Raw genomic sequence first — 20,383 nt, forward strand, 5'->3', positions numbered from 1 at the left:
GTTCTTGTGCTACAGAACTTGATGAAATAACTATGTCACAGGGAATAACATCCACCATGATTCTAGCCTAGAAAACTAAAAAAATGCCACATTACTCCAAACTAACCTACAAATGCCATATGATTCTAATCAAAAAACACCAATAGCAAACATTCTTGATTCTCCCATGTGAGTATCAGGTCCCACAGAAACAACTGCCGCAAGATTTGTCAAGACGGCCGTCGGGAGGACGTCCTCATCAGAAACAGCCAAGACGGACGTGGGGGCGGGGGGGACGTCTTCATTAGAAACAGCCAAGACGGCCGTCAAGGGGGACGTCCTCACCAGAAAACCACCTGGAGGTACTCTTTGGTAGGATTTACTTAGGGCCCTGGGAAGGAACATAGACTTCGCAACTACAAATTTATTTTTCCTAAAAAATGATCTTTATATCAAACCTTTGCCTATCTCTCCTACTTTATTTCATTTACAAATCAGAGACAACATGTGCAGGCAATGTGGAGCAGCAGCTAGGATGCCCTTGGGACGTCTGCACTCCACAGCAGCATGCTGGGGTTTCAGTCGCGGCTCTGCTAATGCACACCCTGGGGTCTCTGCCATCTACCTGGGAGACCCCGACTGAGTTCCTGGTTCCTGGTTTCAACTTGACCCAGCCTTGAATATTGTGGGTATTTGGAGAGTGAACCAGCAAATGGAAGATCTATTTCTCAATCTTTCAAATAAATAAAAGTAATTTTTTCTAAAAAGTGGAGATTAAAAAACTCATATTTAAAATGGTAATAAAAATTATATTTTAAAGGAAAATAATTTCTTTTTATTTATTTCAGGGGCAGAGAAACAGACACATAGAGAGAGGGCTCCCATCCACTGGTTCACCTTCCCAATGCCCAAAATGACTGCAACGGCCCTAGGCTGCAACCAGGAGCCAGGAACTCCATCCAGGGCCCCCATGAGCGTGGCAGGAACCCAGTCACCTGAGCCATCACCTTTGCTTCACAGGGTCTGCACTGATGGGAAGCTGGAGCCAGGAACCAAACCCCTGCACTGCCATGTGGGATGTGCCTGCCCCAGGGGAAACAATTCTTGGTCAAACACTGGAGTTTGCTAAAACTTCAGATACAATGTGAAAACTGCCATCTGTTACTTGAAGTCCTACTCACTTAGAAGCACAAAACCAGAACTACTGGACCGTGACCATGACGTCATCCAGCTGCTCTGACAGAAGAGTGGACGTTCCAGCCAGGCCGAGGGCCTCCACGTCCAGCCATGTGACCACAGCAGGTTACTAACTCCTCCCGCCTCTGCTCGCAGCCGGGTAATGAGAAGAGCAACAACTTGTCTCTGAGCTCAGTTGTGAGAATCAAATGGAAAACACCCACAGCACTCTTAGAATGGCGTCTGACACACTGTGTGGGTTCACAGGGCTGTTGGCTTACATCCCTTTCCTTTCAAATGTGTTATGATAAACAACAAAACAAAACAAAAGTAACCCTGCAAGGAACATCTCTGCTCTAGTGACTCAGGTCTCTCAGGTAGCTGTTAGCATTGGCACTGAATGAGGTGACCTGCCCCGTGACAAACAAAGCGCTGCATCCAGGGAGCCATTCCAGGGCAACATACAACAAGCAGCACATGGAAAGGTAAGCAGGTCTAAAGCTTCACATCGTCAAGCACTGATGATCATGTTTTACTTCTTGGTCCACGGGCTGCTGGACTGGCTCCAGGAGGCTGAAGGTGAGGTCCTAGCCCAGCTGTCAGAGCCTAGCTCCCACCCTCAGGCAAATCACTTACTCTTGCTAGGACTTGGTCACTAAAACGGAACTCAACCACTGAACACTCAAAAGGCCTCTTCATCTTAAAGCAGCCCTTGAACCTGTAAGTCCTGGCCGATCCAAACTCAGCGATGTCAGGCGTCAGCACACTCACTCATCGACACTATCATGAAGCTTAGAGGCTCACTCAGCCTCACAACACACGGCTACAGTCATCTTACTAACCCTACGAGACTCCCACATCTTAACTCAATTTAAGGATATCACTTAGGGGGTGCACATTTAGCTCAGCAGCTCACTGGAGTGCTGGGTTTCATACCCGGCTCAGGTTCCTGATCCTTACTTCCTGCTATGCAGACCAGGGGGGCAGTAGTGATGGCTCAGTAACTAGGTTCCTGCCGCCCTGTGAGAGAGCTTGACTGGGTTCCCAGCTTCCAGCTCCAGCCCAGCCCTGGTCACTGCAGTAAACCAGCAGATGGGAGCTCCCTCTGCTCCCTCCCTCCCTTTCTCTGTCTCACACAAAATATAAATATTAATTTTATTTATTTTTTTAATATTTATTTACTTATTTGAGAGGGAGAGTTACACAGAAAAGGAGAAACAGAGAGAAATCTTTCATCCGCTGATTCACTCCCCGAACGGCTGCAACGACTAGAGCTAGGCCAATCTGAAACCAGGAGCCAGGAGCTTCTTCCAGGTCTCCCATGTGGGTGCAAGGGCCCAAAGACTTGGGTCATCTTCTACTGCTTTCCCAGGCCGTAGCAGAGAGCTGGAGGGGAAGCAGAGCAGCTGGGACTCGAATTGGTACCCATTCGGGATGCTGGCGCTGCAGGCAGAGGCTTAACCTACTATATTACAGTGCCGACCCAAACATAAAAAATGTTTAAAAAGAGTTATTTTTAATTATCTAGAGATGAGGTAGGTTTGCTACCATCCTGGATTCTAAAAGCAGCTGCCTTCCCAGGACTCAGTATATTCTTGGCTTTATCTATAATTTTTATATTTGCCAAAACTACGTAAGACTTGACATTCAATTTTGCTCTTCATTATCAACGCCTCCAAAACACTATTTTTAAGAAAAAGTTATTGAAGAATTACAAGTAATTCCTTTTACAAAGACAGTAACATAAATCGAATCAGATATACATCAGACGAGATTGGGCGCGTTCAGGGTGGCATGGCCGTAGACAAATCAGATATACATCAACTACCTCAACAAAATGCTCTCAACTCTGAGACAACTTTTAAACAAAAGCAGCATTTTAAATTTATCATTCTCTTTAATTACAATGATCACTTATATTAAATTCCTTTATAAAAATTAACTTAGGGGTGCTTGCTTCGGCAGCACCTATTACTAAAAATTAACTTAGGGGTCGGCTTTGTGGCATGGTAAGCAAAGCCACTGCCTGCACTACCAGCACCCCATATGGCCGCCAGTTTGTGTCCTGGCTGCTCCACTTCCAATCCAGCTCCCTGCTAATGGCCTGAGAAAGCAGTGGAAGATGGCTCAACTGTTAGGGCCCCTGCACCCATGTGGGAGACCCGGATGAAGCTCTTGGCTTTGGCCTGGCCCAGTACTAGCTCTTGTGGTGTTCTGGGGGCCCCTAGGTCCATTCCTGAAACATAACATGGTGTACAATTTCATTTTCAGTTTGGACAAAGTACAACACAAGGCTTTCAGGCACGGCTCTATATGGCTATTCTTCCCCAAAGCTGTTCTGTAACAACCTGAAAACGTGTACAGATACCTCTTGAAGTCCAGCTTGATGCCTTTACTGCTTTTGGTCACCTCGGCCAGCCACTCCTGGAGGGAATTGTCACTGCTCATTTCGGGAGGATGGGCCATGACTGGCTGGCCGTGTCCCGATCCATCACTTGCGAGAAGGACATCAGCCTCGACCATGAGAGCAGGACCTGTCCAAAGGCAACGACTTGGGTAAGGGCCCATGAAATGGGGCTGGGACAGCAGGGAGTGGCTGCCCCACACCTGAGGAGAGGAAGAAAAGCAAAGGAACTAGCTACTACATGCCAGGCTCCCCGCCAGGCCCTTCACACTGCCCTTGGTTTTCACAGAAGAGCACACACGTGTCCAGAAGCTGACCGACCTCCTCCAGGTCCCACAGCTCTGAGGCTGTGGCTGCACCTGGAGCCCTCTTCCTGGCACCTGGCAAAGGTACATCTACACAGGGGCTCCAGACGCATCTGCTGATATTCTCTGGGCTCTGTGTCTTCTCAGTCCTTGAGTTAGAAACCATGGGGACTTCCTGCCCCTGCTTGGAAGTCTTCATCAGAACCTGGTTCTCTGCGAGGTGGGGGGCAGCCCACGGGCAGCCTGCAGCGGCTCTTCCTGAAGCATGGGGAGCTGAGTTCCACGGAGGAGCTCAGGCCCCACGCTCCAGCAACTGTGGAGCTCCTGGCCGGGTCCCAGTCGCTCCCAGCACCCTGTGCATGAGGCGCCCTCAGTCATGGGAACAGCATGGAGCCCTGGAGTCTGTGAGGCTCACTGGCAATGGGGCAGGGGGTGTCTTGCTAGAGTTCATTTGTCAATCATCCATCACTGCAGTCCGTCTACACTAGACAGTGCTATAGGCATCAGGGACTCACGGTCAAACAGGACAAGGTCCTCCCCTGCAGAAGCAGGAAGGAGCCATCTCCAGCTGCTTCTACAGTAAAAGCAGCTCCCTAATACCGGGGCAGGGTGCCAAGAGGCATCAATTCTGACTTGAGAACATGGGACTGCAAGGAAGCGTCCTGGCTGCACCGATCATTCAGGCTCCCCCAGGCCTCGGGTCACTCACTGTCACCCCCTCTCCTGCTGCAGCCCCAGCCCTGCATGCCGAGACACGTGCCCTAGTGTCCATCCGGGCATGAAGGAACACACACACCCCTGGAGACCGCTTGATGAACAGAGCCTTGCTTAGTAGCTCAGGTATGAATCCTGCCCATGGCAATCAATTGTAAGTAAGAATACAACAGCTCCATGCACTGTTCAACAGACATTTACTGCACTATGTGGGCTACAACAATATGCAGAAGGCACGACCCTAATCTTAAAACCCTTACTTCAATCACCAGAACACTTACAACACTGTCAGTATACAGCAGGGTTTCAAATAAGGCAGGAGAGGGCAAACTGCACCTAGCAAATACTAAAATCCTTCAATTATGCAATTTCTTCATTTTATAAAACTGATTTAATGGCTCTGCCAGCTCAGAATCTCTTGGATCGCCTGTGTCTGGTACCTGCAAAAACGCCTACCTATCAGACAGGGACTGGAATTAACCCGTGACCCCGAGCACACCGCCAGCGGCCGCCCTGACTTACTGCTCAGAGCCTCCCTCATCTGCGCCTTGTGGTTGGCTGCGTGGTACCACGTGACCTCAGCGCCATCTTCTGCTGCAATCTGGTTCCTTCGCAGGAAATACTGCAGGATATTTTCACTCCAAGACCCTAAAATAACAAGGTTTACATGAAAAAAAAAATACTCCTTTTTATGGGGTAAAATCTTTATCTTCTAAAAAAAATTCTGACGCTTACGATCTATGCACATTTCTGGGGGAACAGTGTGGCATTTCAGTACCTGAATACAAGGCATATTGATCAGTCTGGGGTCGCTGGCCCGTTCACCACCCCGTGTGCCACTGCTTTGTGTTGGAGACACTCGGAACCCTTCTCCCAGCAATCCTGAAATACACACCTAATGCTGGCCAAGCAGTGATCCTCCTGAGCTGCAGAGCACTGGGAGCTCGTTCTCTCCCACTCCACCCCAGGACCCCTCAACCACTCTCTTTCCCTCCCTCTCTCCACCCAGATCTGGTAACCAGGCTCATGTCTGCTTCTAGGAGATTGGCTTGTTTGGCTTCCACACATGCACATGTGTGGCCTTGCATGTTGCTGAGTTAGCACAGTGTCCTATGGGCTCACTCGTGCTGCTCAGGTGGCAGGATGCCCCTCTGCACGGTGTACACACACCACACTCCGTTCATGCTCGCTGATGCACAGCAAGCTCGGCTTTGTGACTGCTGCTGCAGTTACGTGGGAGCACAGACATCTTTCCGACACACTGCTTTCCTTTCCTTCGGAGATACAACCCTAGTGGAACTGCCGGATGCTACGGTGGCTCTATTCCTGGTTGTTCTAAAGAACATCCGTGTTAATTTCCATATGGCTGTGCTTACCTTCCTACCAGCTGGGTAGGAGATTTCCACTTTCTCCATATCCCCACCAGCACTTGTTATTTTTTTAAAAAAGATTTGTTTCCAAGGCAGAGTTAGCGAGAGAGAAGGAGACAGAGACAGAGATATCTTCCATCTGCTGGTTCATTCTCTAGATGGCCACAACAGCTGAGGCTGGGCCAAGCTGAAGCCAGGAGCCCAGAGATTCTTCCAGGTGTCCCACATGGGTGGCAGAGGTCCAAGCACTTGGGTCATCTTCTGTTGCTTCCACAGGTTCATTGGCTGGCTCAAAAATGGAGCAGCCGGGACTCAAACCCGCACCTATCTGCAACGCTGGCATTGCGGGCGGTGGCTTAACCCATGGTACCCCAACACCAGCCCCTATTTTGTCTTTTTGATTGTAGCCACTCTCCCTGGAGTAAGAGGACAGCACACTGTGGTTTTCACCTTTATTTCTGATTAGTGATGTTGAACATTTTCTCATATACTGAGTGGTCACTGGAATATATTCCTTTCGGAAATGGCTATTTAAAGCATTTGCTCAATTTAAAATCCGATTTTTGTTGTGAGTACCTCATATAGTCTAGATATTAACCCCTGTCAGAGCAAAGTCTGCACATATCTTCCCCCTTCTGAAGGCTGTTTGCTTTGTTGTAGAGTTTTTTAATTTGATGAAATCCCATTTTTCAATTTTTGCCTTTGTTGCCAGTGCCTTTGAGATCATATCTAAAAAATCTTTACCCAGGCCAATGGCCTGAAGCATGAACATGACACTGTGTTTTCTTCTAGTAGTTTCATAATCTTGGGTCTTACATGTAACTCTTTAATCCATTTTGCAGATTATACGAAGAACAATGTTGTTTCTCACGGGGTAAAAATGTTTTACAAGTACACTTACTGTGTACATTCAAGGTATACAACATGATGTTAGGGGATATGAACAGAAGTAAAAGGGCTGGTTCACTTCCCAAATGCCTGCAACAGCGGAGGCTGGGCCAGGCCAAAGCTGGGAGCTGCCAACTCCGCCCAGGTCTCCCACATGGACGGCAGGAACCCAAAGACTTGAGCCATCACTACTGCTTCCCAGGGTCTGCTTTAGCGTGAAACTGGAGTCAGGATCCAAAGCCTGCGTCACACCACAGCACTCAGAACGTTTACACAGGCAATTTACAAATTAACTAAAGTATAAAAAACACCAACTTCAGCATTCTAGGACTTGAAAGCTGTGAAGTTCTTCTTGACCTTGTCCTGCTGCCACGTCCTCGGCACAACCCCAGGAACCCCCTGCCCCGAGCACACAGGGAGCGGCAGCACACAGAATCTCGCCTATGTCACAGCTCTAAGTGCCTGCAACCCTGGAAACAGGGCCATGAAGGCAGAGACACAGTCGGCTGCAATTTTTTTTTTTTTTTTTTTTAGAGAGTAAGACTTATTTTGAGCAGTTTTGGCTTACAGAAAAAAATTAAGCAGAAACCTGAGCTCCAGGTGATGCACCCACCACTCTGCCCCTATTTTTAGTATCTTGCACTAGTGAGCTGTACCTCCCAAAAGTGATAAGCCTATTCTGACACCATTAATGGAAGTCCACCGCTTACATGAGAATTCACTCTTGGGAATGCATTCCTTAGGCTTTAACACACATTAACGACCTATGTTCACCACAGCATTGCCATGCAGAGTAGAGTCTGAGACAGGAGATGACTCTGGATTATCTGAGTGTGCCAACTCCAATCCTGAAAACGGGAGGCAGTGATGCAGCGTGACAAGGTACCAGCTGCTTCTGGGTTTTGAAAGCAGTCCAGGGAGCAATCAGCAGCCAAACACAGCAGCTAAGAACATGCCCCCTCCCCAGCCCCGGCCTCTCTGGGGAAACTCTGATTATAGCCCAGTGAGACCCATTTCAGACTTCTGACTTCAGAACTCCAGGATCAAAAACTTATGCAGCTCTAAGCCACTAAAAAATCAATGCTGCGAAAAAGGAATATGAATGTAAAAAAGAGAAAACTAGAAACCTATGCACAGCACATGGGGGCGTACCCAGGAAACAGCCCGGGGAACAGGCGAGCAGTGGTCAGGATGGGTGCTGTCTGGAGGGAACTGTGTGGCTGCAGTACAGGATGCAACTTGTCTCTACAAATTCTATTGTACCTTTAGAATTTTCTGTGTTAACAAAGTACACTTTTTTTTTTTTTTTAAACAAACGCTAAGGAAGGCGTGGCAGAGCTGGTAAAGCCACACTGGCTTCTCATATGAGTGGAGGTTCAAGTCCTGGCTGCTCCATGTCTGATGCAGCCCCTGCTGATGTGTCTGGGAAGGCAGCAGAATACAGCACAAGTGTTTGGGCCCCTGCCACTCACACGGGAAACCTAGAAGCAGCTCTTGGCTCCTGGCTTCGTTCAGCCTGGCCAAGCCTTGGGCCTTGCAGCTATTTGGGGAGTGAACCAGCAGGAGAAAGACCCCTCTTTCTATGGTTCTCCCTCTCTTGCTACTACTGTTTCAAATGAATAAATAAATCTTTATAATAAAAAAAAGCTAGGGGAAGAAAATGGCTCACATAAAGGAAGAACCTGGTTAAGAACTAGCTTTAGGGGCTGGCACTGTGGTGTAGAGGGTAAAGCTGCCAGCTGCAGTGCTGGCATCCCATATGGGTGCTGGTTTGAGTCCTGGCTGCTCCACTTCCGATCCAGCTCTCTGCTATGGCTTGGGAAGCAGTAGAAGATGGCCCAAGCCCTCGGGTCCCTGAACCTATGTGGGAGACATGGAAGATGCTCCTGGCTTCAGATCAGCAAAGCTCTGGCTGTTGTAGCCAATCAGGGAGTGAACCAGCAGACAGAAGACCTCTCTCTCTGCAGCTCAAATAATAAATAAATAATTAAAAAAAAAAAAAAAAGAACTAGCTTCACCAGTAATTTGGCAATGAGAACAGATCTTTTTTTAAAAGATGGCATGTGTGGGGCTGGTGCTGTGGTACAGTGGGTGTGGCTGCCACCTGATATGCCAGCATCCCACAAGAGCACCAGCTGCAGCCCTGGCTGCTCCACATTTGTCCCAGCTCCCTGCTAATGTGCGTGGCCCAAGTACTTGGGTCCTTGCCAACCACATGACAGACCTGGATGGAGTTCCAGGCTCCTGCCTGCTGCAGCCACCTGGAGAGTGAATCAGTAGATAGATCTCTATGTCTATCTCTTTTTTTCTAATTCTGCCTTTCAAATAAATAAATACATCTCTTTTTTAAAAAATATTTATTTATTTATTTGAAAGGCAGAGTTAGAGAGAGAGAGGTCTTCCATCTGCTGGTTCAATCCCCAGTTGGCTGTAATGGCCAGAACTGTGCCAATCCGAAGCCAGGAGCTTCTTCAGGGTCTCCCACATGGGTGCAGGGGCCCAAGGACTGGGGTCATCTTTTACTACTTTCCCAGGACACAGCAGAGAGCCGGATGGGAAGTAGAGCAGCTGGGACTTGAACCAGCGCCAATGGGATGCCTGCACTGCAGGTGGTGGCTTTACCTGTTACGCCACAGCATCAGCCCCAATAAATATAGCTCTTAAAAAAGGGGGGGGGGAGAATCTGTAATATTGTTCACCTGAACACAGTTTTTTTTTTTTTTTAAGAGAAAACATTTTATTGTGATATAAAATGCACTTATAAAACATCCACAGAAGACATGTAACTCTCCACTGCTACACACGGACTGGGAATACATTATTCACACCTGGTGCCGGCTAACATCCTGTAAACAAGGAGTACGCTCATTGATTTTTAGCAGTCACAGGTGTAGAGTATATAATCACATCTGTACTCTGGAATGTCCATACTTGGCTGTAGAGCAGTGGGATCTACAGTGTAACTGCACACGGACGGAGTGCAGTAGGGTCTACAGTGTAACTGCACACGGACGGAGTGCAGTGGGGTCTACAGTGTAACTGCACACGGATGGAGTGCAGTGGGGTCTACAGTGTAACTGCACACGGATGGTGCAGGAAACGCTCACTACTGCTCTCTTCTCCGTCACAGGCTTCCTGGCAGAAGTGACAAGCCGCAGCTGCTCCTCTCCTAATGTGACTGTGTGTGCAGCACCCATGTTTGCACTCATGGAACAACTACCTGTAGTAAACAAGTACGACACTGTCAATTATTTTGCATATGTAATATTCGCCTGATTACCTGTAAACAAAAAACCTCACACACTTTTAATTCTAATAAAAAAAGTCAACCCATAATTATTCTAATATGCTTTACTTCAACACACACTGAATTTCTGAAAGGTGATATATTACCTTTGATAAAGTATTTTAGACATGAGTGCTTCATATTTCATACTCTGAAATGTGTATCTGATATCTGTTTTATGCAGCATAAAGTTTAGATCAAGAAAGTCCAAATCCCAGATCCCCAGAGTTCATTTTGAACACTCCACACAGGTATGGCCCTGCAGCAGGCTCAACTGGTTCACCATGAACTGTCCTTGCTCCCTCAAATTCAAGTATCAAAGTAACGATGGGGCTCAGCATCTCTAGGTTGTAACTGAAAATGCAAAGCTTTAGAAAACAGTTCAATGTGTTTTGAAAAAAGATTTTAACTGAAATAACATTCTAAGCGTTTATCCATATCAGGCTGATAAACAGGACTTTAAAACATTTTAAAATCTGAGTATTTTCTCAAAACAAAGAGCACAAATGCCTCTAAATACACAGGGGCTTCAGAAAGCTTTTTGAAAAATGCATTTTCCATGAAGAAAACCATCAGTCTTGATGTCCTGAGTCTTTCAACATTTTTTACTTTAGTTTTGCTTCCTTTTGAAAGCTATTAATTTAAACATCCATCTGAAGTACATATTTGGCCTCACAGTACTTACAATGACTCTGGAAATGGATATTTTTTAAAGCACTACAATTTCCTAAGGCTGTGTTCAAAGTCTTTCACTGTCATCAGGAATCCTGCAGCACAGAAAAAACCTGGTACCCTTCAAATTTCAGAGTGAACTGATCTTCTGAAGTTTTAATGCCATCTAAAAAAAAAAAAGTCAAGTAGAAAAAGACTGCTGCAAGCAAGCACTCTCTCCACAGCTGCAGACGTTACCCCAGCCTGACAGGAGCCAACTTCCACTTTCCCAGGCACACCAACACTGCAGGTTACGAAGTCATCAAACCTGGTCCCTAACACATTCATCATGTAGTGTGAGCAATTTAAGGTCACTCTTCCCTCAAAACGTGACCCACTGACTCACTGAAGAGTAGTAACAAGTGGACTCTATTTTAAGACATTAGACCTTTCTGGAACCGGTCCAACTATATAAACCTTAAAAATTATGTGAAAGTGTGGAATCAACACTATGAAAACAATGTGACAAAATTAAACATTAAATCCTTTTCTAATTTTAACTCAAAAATAGAAATCATGAGTCTTCTATAACATTAGTTTTAAAAACACACAGAAGTGAAAAGTGCCGTTTTTCAAAAAGTACAATTTTTCCCTCCTATAAAACAACATGGAACGATTTCAGTTCTCCTGTACTACATGCTGGACTTTTTAAAAAATGAGTATTGCAATGTTTAATGCAGCAATTTTAATCAGCAGGGCTTCTGTTCAGCTGGACCCCTAATTAGTTTTCGGATTCCTTTTTCCTGTGGGACCTTTTGGTTTTGTGAAACCCTGCTTGTGTGCGTGCTGTTTGGGTTGCATGTCTTCATCCAGGAAGTCTGTGATCAGCTCATTCCCCTGTCTCTCTCATCTCATCCATGTGGAGCCGTCTTTCTACAGTTTCCAACAGAGGGCTCTTGCAGCTGGAATACAGCACCCTCTCTCTTATACAGCACGTGCATCCAGGCATCGAGTAAATGAAACTGTGGCCTCTAATGTTTCCTTCACGGGGATGTTTACACAGAAAGAATCAGTAGTGTGCTGAACCCTTAGGAATCCTCTCTGGCTAATCTTTCAGCTCTGTATTTGTTGTATTGGCCAAAATTATTATTTCATTTTTCATATCTATTTCCAACTGCACATAGTTCAGCTGTCTGTTATTCAACTTTTCCAGGGCCTGAAAAGCTTCCTGAGAAACGGAAAATACCTCTCCTTGTGGCGTTTGACGCTGAGTGTGCACACCCATGTCGGCCTGTACCTCACTGAGTCTCATCTGCTGGAACCCTAACCCTCTTCAGCTGGTCAGTGGGGCAGGCGGAGACTGTGGCAGCGAGTATTTTATACCCACGTGAGCATCCACCTTCCCTCACTGCTCCAAACACTTCATCTTCCATGTGGCCTCCTGCAAACTCCTTTCTCAGAGCTGCTCTTGGTGCTGCGTACATTATCTGACGAACACGAGAATGAGCTGGGGACCAGGCAGTGAACATCCATTCATATCCCTGGGCATTCTGAGGATCTAACCTGAATCATAGGTAGCAAGGCTGCTCGTCCTCCAACAGGGAAAAACAAAAGGATCAGAATCCCTATCCCAGGAGTCTGAAGAAGAGCCAATCACAAGTTGTTCATTTTCAATAGATATCTTCAGAAGTCTGTACTTTCCACTTCTGGCTCTGGCAAAGCTATCTTTAACATCATCACTTGCTTGCATGCCTATCAGGTGGGAAATGGTGTGGGCCGTGGGCTCTGCCATCGAGTGTGGCAAGCACCCTGGCAGGTGGCCCCAGGAAGTGGTGGCCACTAAACACAGTTTTATTCTAAAACTCTGTGAATCTTGCATCAACTCAGAAGAGAACCTGTATTTCTACAGCCTGATGATGAGAACAGTCTTCTGAATGTGAGCTTTGTCCCAAACTCGGACATTAAGGAAAAGCAGGCATTAAAAGGATGTAGAGTCCACACCGGTCTAAATAGATGTTCTAAGGAGGTTCAGCACATATCTGAAAAATGTTCACATCTGTTGCCTCAGTAACTCTTACAAGAATTCTGTCCAGGCGAAAAATAAAACCGGAATTGAAGGGAGAAAGGTGAGCGGTTTTTTTTTCATTACAAACTTTTGTTTTACATCATTTTTTCTCCCCCCAAAGAAACCTTTTATTTAATGAGTACAAATTTCTTAAGTACAACTTTAGAAATACAGTGATTCTTCCCACCCTCACGGGAAAAGGCGAGCATCTGACTCAGCGGTTAAGTTGCCTGTCGGGATGTCTGCATCCAGTTGTCTTTAATTGCTTATTTATTTGGCAGTCAGAATCCTCCATCTGTGGTTCACTCCCTAGACGGCCTCAGCGGGCTGGGGCTGGGCCGACTCCTTCAGGAGCCGGGAGCTGCACCTGTCTCCCACGAGGGAGCAGGGACCCGCGCACCCGTGCCATCCTCCGCGGCTGTCCACGGACGAACTCGCAACTCCAGCCTCCGGCGGCCGTCAGCACACGCCGCGAGGCCGGGCGTCCCGGGCGCGCGCCCTCCGCACCGGGTCGCCTCAGCCCAGGGCTCCGGGCCCAGTCAGGCTCCGCTCCCCGGCGCCCACCCGCGGACGCCCGAGGAAGGCAGCAGCGCCGGCCGAGCCCTGCACGAGCCCCCACGTCGGGCCGCACGGCCGCGCCTCCCCCGTGAGGAACCCACCCTGCGGGAAGCCGCCGAACCCGCGCTTACCCGGGGCTCCGGCGAGCGCTGTCATGGCAACGGACGCCCGCCGTCCGCGCAGGCGCCAACCGGTCAAAGGCGGCGAGGGAACCTGACCCCGCCAACAGCGCCTCCGGGCCGAGCCGAGCGCGCGCCTGGGGCCCACCTGCGCGTGCGCGCCCGGAGCGGAAGCGGAAGGGGGCGGGGCCTCGGCGCGCACGCGCAGAGGCTGCGGAGGGGGCGTGTCGGAAACAAGACTTTTGAAACGTTTGGAAACGCGTGGGGCTGAGAACCGCCGTTGGTGTCGGGTGCGAATTTCCAAAGCTGGGTGCGGTATTTCAGTGACGTCCTGAAAAGGCGTGCGATCACTTCTCCATAAAAATGAGTTTTTCTGCAAAACGAAGTGGGCGGGTAGCCTGGAGCCGGCTCTCCCACCGCTGACTTCGTGCGCCCTCGCCCAAAAATAAATTGCGTAAATCTGATGGAGCCGATTTAATTTTCTCCGAGAGTCCTGATTGTTAGGTTTTTTCCCCTTCCATTCCAGTTCCGCGAGCTCCTGCCTCCGTATGATCCCGTCCCTGACAGGCGGCGCTGCGTCACGGAGTTTTCCTCGTGCCAAGGTCAGCTTTGATGGTCAAGATTTTTTGGTTTATTTTCGTGTTTGCGTGATAGATCCTTTGCTGTGTTTCTTTTTAACGTATGAACCATTATAAGTGGTTCTGATAAATAGCTCCTAGTCTTTTTACCCAATCTTATGTCATATTTGGGCCATTTACATTTAATGTAAATTTTGAGATGGTTGGGTTCCAGCCTATCCTTTCATTAATTTTTTGTTTGTCCTATGTTTTTCAAGTCTGTTTTCCTGAGTTTACTTTGAATTACAGGGATATTCTTCAGAGTGCCATTTTAATTTATATATTGACTTAAAATACATGTCTGCAGTGGTTCGCTCTGCATTGCTGTAATGAACTACTTTTGAAGAAAAGCAGCTTATCTTGGGTCATAGTCGGAGGTTCAAGTCGGAACAGCTTTGGAAAGGGGCAGGTGGTGACGGGAGCACCAGGGTCTCGGTGGCCGCTGCTGCTCATAAACTCACCAGGATTCAATCCTGAGGACCCCAGCCAATGGCCTGACCTACTCCAAAGGTCCCACCTCTACAGAGCAGTTGGACTAAGTTTCCAGCCTCTTAACACCGTTAACAGAAGACTTAACCGTGTAGGGAGGGGGAGTCACATACGAACCATGGCGATGTCTGCATAGTTTTTGCATTTTTCTTAGAATTTTATACAACTTAAAGTGAAATACAGAAACCCTATGACAACATAGGCTCCTTTACTGTCCCCTTTAGGTGCAATTCTCATATATTCTACATCTGTAGAAACTGAAAATCCTATCACATGATGTCATAAATTTTAAGTTTTTTTGCAAGAGACACCGACAAGCAAGCTCCCAATGCTGGTTTACTGTCTGAATACCCACAATGGCCAGGTCCAGGCCAGTGCTGGAGCCAGGAATGAGATCCAGGTCTTCCATGAGGGTGGTAGAAACCCAGTAACTTGAGCCATCACCTCCCAGGCTGAAGTCAGGAGGCAGAGCCAGGAACTGAACCCAAGTGTTCCAGTGTGGGGTAGACGTGTCCTAGCTGCTACACCAAATATCCACCTCCTTACAGTTGTTTTTGAATTTCAGCACGCACATGTATTTCACCAAACATCTGCTTACCCATACATTTGCCATTTCTATTGATTTCTTTCCTTGCTCTCATTTTCCTTCTCCATGAACTTCTTTTAACATTTCTTCTAAGGCAGATCTGTGGACAGTGATTTCTGTTCGTTTCCCTTCTTCTGAAAATGCCTTTATCTCACATTTCATTCCTGAAGACTATTTGTTGAAGAAAGGATTCTGTGTTGGCTGTTGTTTTAAGCACTTTATAAATGCTGTTCCATTGTCTCTGTCTCCATGGTTTTTGATAACAAATCTGTCATCACTTAGCTGTTTGTTATCCTTTATGCAAAGTGTTGATTTTCTCTTCCTGCTTTCAAAACCTAGCTTTCTTTACATTTGGTTCCACCAATTTATGATGTGCCTGGTTGTGGTTTCTGTTTTCCTTGTGGGCATCTGCTGTGATGAACCTGCTTTAAGTAGAATTTTATGCAAATATGTCTTGACCAAAGTTTTGGAAGTTTCAGCCATTTCTTCAAATATTTTTTCCTTCCAATTTCTCTCTCCTTTTGGGGCTCCTAAATGTAAATCTTACTTACTGATACTGCCCTACAGTTCTCCCAAGTTGTGTCCAATTTTTAACTTTTGTATCTTTGTTTTTCAGACTGGATAATTTGTTGATGTGTCTCCAAATTCATGGACTTTTCCTTCAGTCATCTGTTCTGTTGAAATCCTCTAGTAAATTTCCTTTTGCTATTGTATTTTCAGTTCTAAAATTTCCTTTTGTAGCTTCTGTAGGACTTTGATCTTTCCCTTACTCCAGTGTTTACCTTTCCTCTCTGCAGGATGACTACAACAGTCTGGAGTCTCTCTGATTATTCCATCAGGAAACCTCAAAACCAACTTCGTTCATGCCTCTTCCCTAGCGTTGCCTATGTATGCCAAGAATTTTGGACTGCTTCCTGGATAGTCTGAGTGAGAGCCTTTCCTCTTTAAGTCTTCAGAAGGTTTTTGTTTTGTTTTAGCAGCTGGTTGGTCCAGTTAGTTTTGGACCACAAATGCTGGCCAGCTGTCTGTGGGCTCTGATTCCAACGCTAGTTTCCAGTGCTTTATGAAGCTGTTACTAGTCTGTCCTAATAGTCCATCACCCAGCAGCCAGCCTGAAACCTGAATGGTGGTCTACACTGTTTCACGTCAGTCTTTGCTCAGTTTCTTCTGGTCAGTTTCACACATGCACACCTTGGTGGTGGTCCCAGGATTTTAAACACAGATTTTATTTTCTTCAGCTCCCTCCTATTTATGATCCTACCCACACTCTTGAATTCCCAGAGATAAATTCTAGGTGTCCCTACTAGAAAGTCATAGCTTTTGCTTCCTCCTACCTCTCCCTGTGTCCCACCCTGTGTCTGCCATGACTTTACCAGTGGGGAGAGAAGGGCGCTACATACGTTTCCTGTTCCTAGACTCATGTAGAGCAGGTGAGCCCAGAGGCTCCACCTCTTACCCACGGTTCTGCAAGGCAGGCAGGGAGGAAGGCAGGGTGCTGCTCTTCTGAGGCCCTTGTGGAGCAGTACCTCCAAGGTCATTCTGTCCGCCTGACTTCGTGGCCCTCTGGTAGAGCAGCACCTTGTTCCTTGGATCCTTTCTGTGTCAGCTAGCAGTTCCCATTTTCCCATTAAGTGTCTGTGTGGGATTTCTTTTTACTCAGGTTGATCTGGCTTCTTGAATCTGTGGAGTCTTTCATCAGATTTGAAAATTCTTCATTATATCTAAAAATAATTGTTCTGTCCTACCCCGCCCCCATCCTCTGGCAGCTAATTAAACATGTTAGAGGAGCCAGTGTTGTGCATAGCAGAAAAACCACCACCCAAAATGCCAACACACATATGGGTGCTGGTTCGAGTCCCAGCTGTTCCACTCCTGTTCCAGCTACCTGCTAACGTGCCTAGCAAAGTAGTGGAAAATGGCCCAAGTCCTTGGGACCCTGGCACCCATATGAGTGTGAGACCCGGAAGAAGCTCCTGGTTTTGGTCTAGCCCAGACCTAGCTGTTATGGCCACTTGGGGAGTAACCAGCAGACAGAAGATCTATGTCTCTCCCTAACTCTGCCTTTCAAATAAACAAACTTTTTCTAAAAATGTTAGTGTATGCTCTAGATAAGGGTACTTCAAAAAGGTCATGAAAATGGAATCAGGAGATGTTTTGGTTTTAAATCTGGTTTCAGTAATATACATCTTCCATGAACTTTTTGAAGACCTTTGGTCTATTTTACTTCCAACTGTCACTCCACCTGCATTCTGGATAATTTCTCCTGAGCTCTCTTTCAGTATAAACTCACCCACTGGCTGAGTATTATTCTGCTATTAATTCTGTTTTCTGAATTTTAATTTTTATATAAGCTTGCAATATTCAGTTATTCAGTTATTCTCCAAATGAGCTCCATCACTTTTTAGTGTTTATTTTATGCAGTACCCTCACACTTACCTTTATTTCTTTAAACACAAAAAGCATACAATACCCCAGTTTCTATGATTGTCTTCATTGTCCTAATTCTTGCTTCCAGAATCTGGCTTCCTTGTGTTCCTACTTATTGTCTACTGTGTGTTAGTCGGTGTCCTAATTGAAGGGTAGTTTGAAGCTACAATGGAAATACCTTTCAGCAGACAGGATGTAGAGGGAACACCTTACACCAGGTGTAGTGCATGCGACGCTGTAGACAGTGCAGGCAGTCCTAAATGTGAACGTTTCATACGCTCCACTGCCATCCTGCAGAGGCAGCCTTTGGGGGTCTCAGCCTGTTGGGCAAAGGTCTCCTGTTGGATTCAACACCTTATAAGGGCCTTGTAGCTTTATTGTCCACTACACCATAAGGGTGTCACAGTAGGAGCCCATGCTCACTTTTTTCTCTTTACTTTTGGGCGGGGCATTCCTTATTAAAATATCTTTGATGCTTTAAGAGGATGTAATCAGTTTTGGTTGTTTTTAAAAAGAAGAGCATGGACCTAAATATCCTAGCATGCAGTTTCCAGAAACCTGCGTCTCTGTTCCCACACAGATAACATCTATTTTTTCTCTTGGCATTCTCTGCACTTAGCACATGGGACTTGTGGCAGGGAATCCATAAATTATCAATTTAAGCAATTTTTATCTGAAGCTGCTCAAACAAATCTGTATTTGTTATTTACTGTTAGTTGCTACATATAACAAAACTTCAGTCTCAGGTTTGTTTTGTTGCACAGCATCCAAGGGTCAGGAATTCCTAAGCAGCTTCACTGGGTGGTTTTCAGGAGGTTGTGGTCAAGATTTTGGCAGACACTGAAATGTGGAGGTTTGACAGGGGTTGGAGGATCCACTTCCACTCCACGTGCTGGAGGATTCAGTTCTGCCCATGCCTGCAACTCCGTCTCCTGAGCGCGAGTTACCCAGTGGAAAGGGAGGAAGCTGGAGTGAGACAGGCATACGGGGAAGAGGGAAAATGCACAAGAGATAGGAGCCAGAGTCTTCCACAATGTGCTCTCAGAAGTGACCTCCGTTGTTACTCACAAAGACCACAATGTACAGAGTGGGAGGGGACGGCGCAAGGGTGTGAGTACCAGGCAGAGGGAGTCACGGAGGCACTTTCGGAGGTTAACATCTTATAAAACAGAACCCCCCTCCCCCACAGGCATTATATTCACAGCCTCATGATAAAGTACTTCAGTTAGACCTATTTTGTCATATGTAAAAATAATGAAAACAGAGTTGTGAATTTTATTAACGCAAATGCAGAAAATGCTTCCCTAGAGGAATTCATTTTAAATCATGTGTCATTAGAAACTAAAACCAAAACAGAACATTAATTGAGAACAGGACTGGAAACTACTGAAAATATGATTTGGGAAAAAATACCAATGTGTCAGCTAGGTGGTAAAAGATACATTTAGATAGCAAGGGCTTAGTGTCTCATAGGAAAACAAAGTTTTAAAAGGCAGTTCAAACAAAAAATAACATCAGTATTTTGGTCATAAAGTTGCTAGGAAAAATATTTCTCCTACTAAAACCTGTCATAATTCCAAATATGTATTTTTCTCGTTTCTGTAATTAAGGTGCTTGTGTCAACCACTGAGTAAAAAAGGTCTTACAGAAGCAATGTATCTCTAAGATTCTAAATGTAAGCCATATAACCCAAAGCAAGTGATACTGTAAAATTGTGTTCTTCAGCCTGCTTCATTTTTCATAAAAGGGAAGATCAGCAGGAATGTACTTCAAAGTGTGTGTGGAAAAGTGGAATTAAAAACTAAGCAACAGAATTTTTGAAATCCAGGCATAACTTCTTTTCATAATACGTATTTTCCATGAACTTCTGAGTATTCTCATACAGTCACTGTGGAAAACAGTACAGAGGCTCCTCAGAAATTGAAAACAGAACTACTGTATTATCCAGCAGTCTCACTACTGGGTATACATGCAAAGAAAATGAAGTCAGTGTGTCGAGACACCTACACTCTCATGTTCCCTCCAACACTGTTCGTTAGCAGCAAGATGGAATCAGTCTAAGTGCACATCAGCGGATAAATGGAGGAGGACACTGGCACAAACACAGGATGGAATTCAGCCTTTAAAAAGAGGGTCCTGTGTTTTGTGACAACATGGATGAACCCGGGGGACGTTACGTTAAGTGAACTAAGTCAAGCCCAGTAAGACAAGTACTGAATGGTCTCATTTATATGGAATCTAAGAAAGCTTGTGCTCATAGAAGAGAGGAGAATGCCGGTTGGCAGGGACTGGGCTGGGGAAGAGGACTGAGGAGACACTGGTTAAAAGATACAAAGTTGCAGTTACGTGGAATAAGCTCAAGAGATCTACTGTACTATACATGGAAATCTAGGAATGTCAGTGTATTTTATACTTGGAAAAGATAAGGGAAGGAAATAAGACTGTTTTGCTGCTACTGCACCTAAATCTTGGAAAGATTCATAGGAAAATGCTTTAAAAAAGGGTTACCTGTTGGGACTGGGGAGTGGAAAGATTAAGGGTGGTGTGTATGTGGTGGGAGGCAAAACTTAACATTAGGTTTTAATATTTGTTTTGACCTTTGGAATCATGTATAACATGAAACTTTTCTTAGTTCACACACACACAAAAAAACAGTATAGGCTGGAAGTTTGTTTTATTTCAAGATATTTTCTGTAAAATTTGAAACACATTAAAGTTAGCATTACTGTTAAAAAATAAAAGTTCTGGC

At 45.9% G+C, this 20,383-nt stretch overlaps 1 protein-coding gene and 1 pseudogene across 2 annotated transcripts in view; both read right to left on the reverse strand.

Annotated features, from left to right (window-relative positions):
- The window catches only part of FAM151B (family with sequence similarity 151 member B), a 41,454-nt gene extending 27,828 nt beyond the window's left edge, over nucleotides 1-13,626 (reverse strand). For both annotated transcript variants that reach the window (XM_062212486.1, XM_062212487.1), the window contains exons 1-3: nucleotides 13,528-13,626; nucleotides 5,101-5,226; nucleotides 3,524-3,689 (exon numbers count right to left, since the gene is read on the reverse strand). In XM_062212486.1, coding sequence (XP_062068470.1) covers nucleotides 3,524-3,689; nucleotides 5,101-5,226; nucleotides 13,528-13,552 — 317 coding nt within the window. In that variant the 5' untranslated portion in view covers nucleotides 13,553-13,626. The remainder of the gene's footprint in view (nucleotides 1-3,523; nucleotides 3,690-5,100; nucleotides 5,227-13,527) is intronic.
- Nucleotides 11,449-12,559, reverse strand: LOC133774465 (twinfilin-1-like; annotated as a pseudogene).
- Nucleotides 13,627-20,383: the final 6,757 nt, after the last annotated feature.

The sequence above is a fragment of the Lepus europaeus genome, chromosome 15 (genome assembly GCF_033115175.1).
Source record: "Lepus europaeus isolate LE1 chromosome 15, mLepTim1.pri, whole genome shotgun sequence".
NCBI lineage: Eukaryota > Metazoa > Chordata > Mammalia > Lagomorpha > Leporidae > Lepus > Lepus europaeus.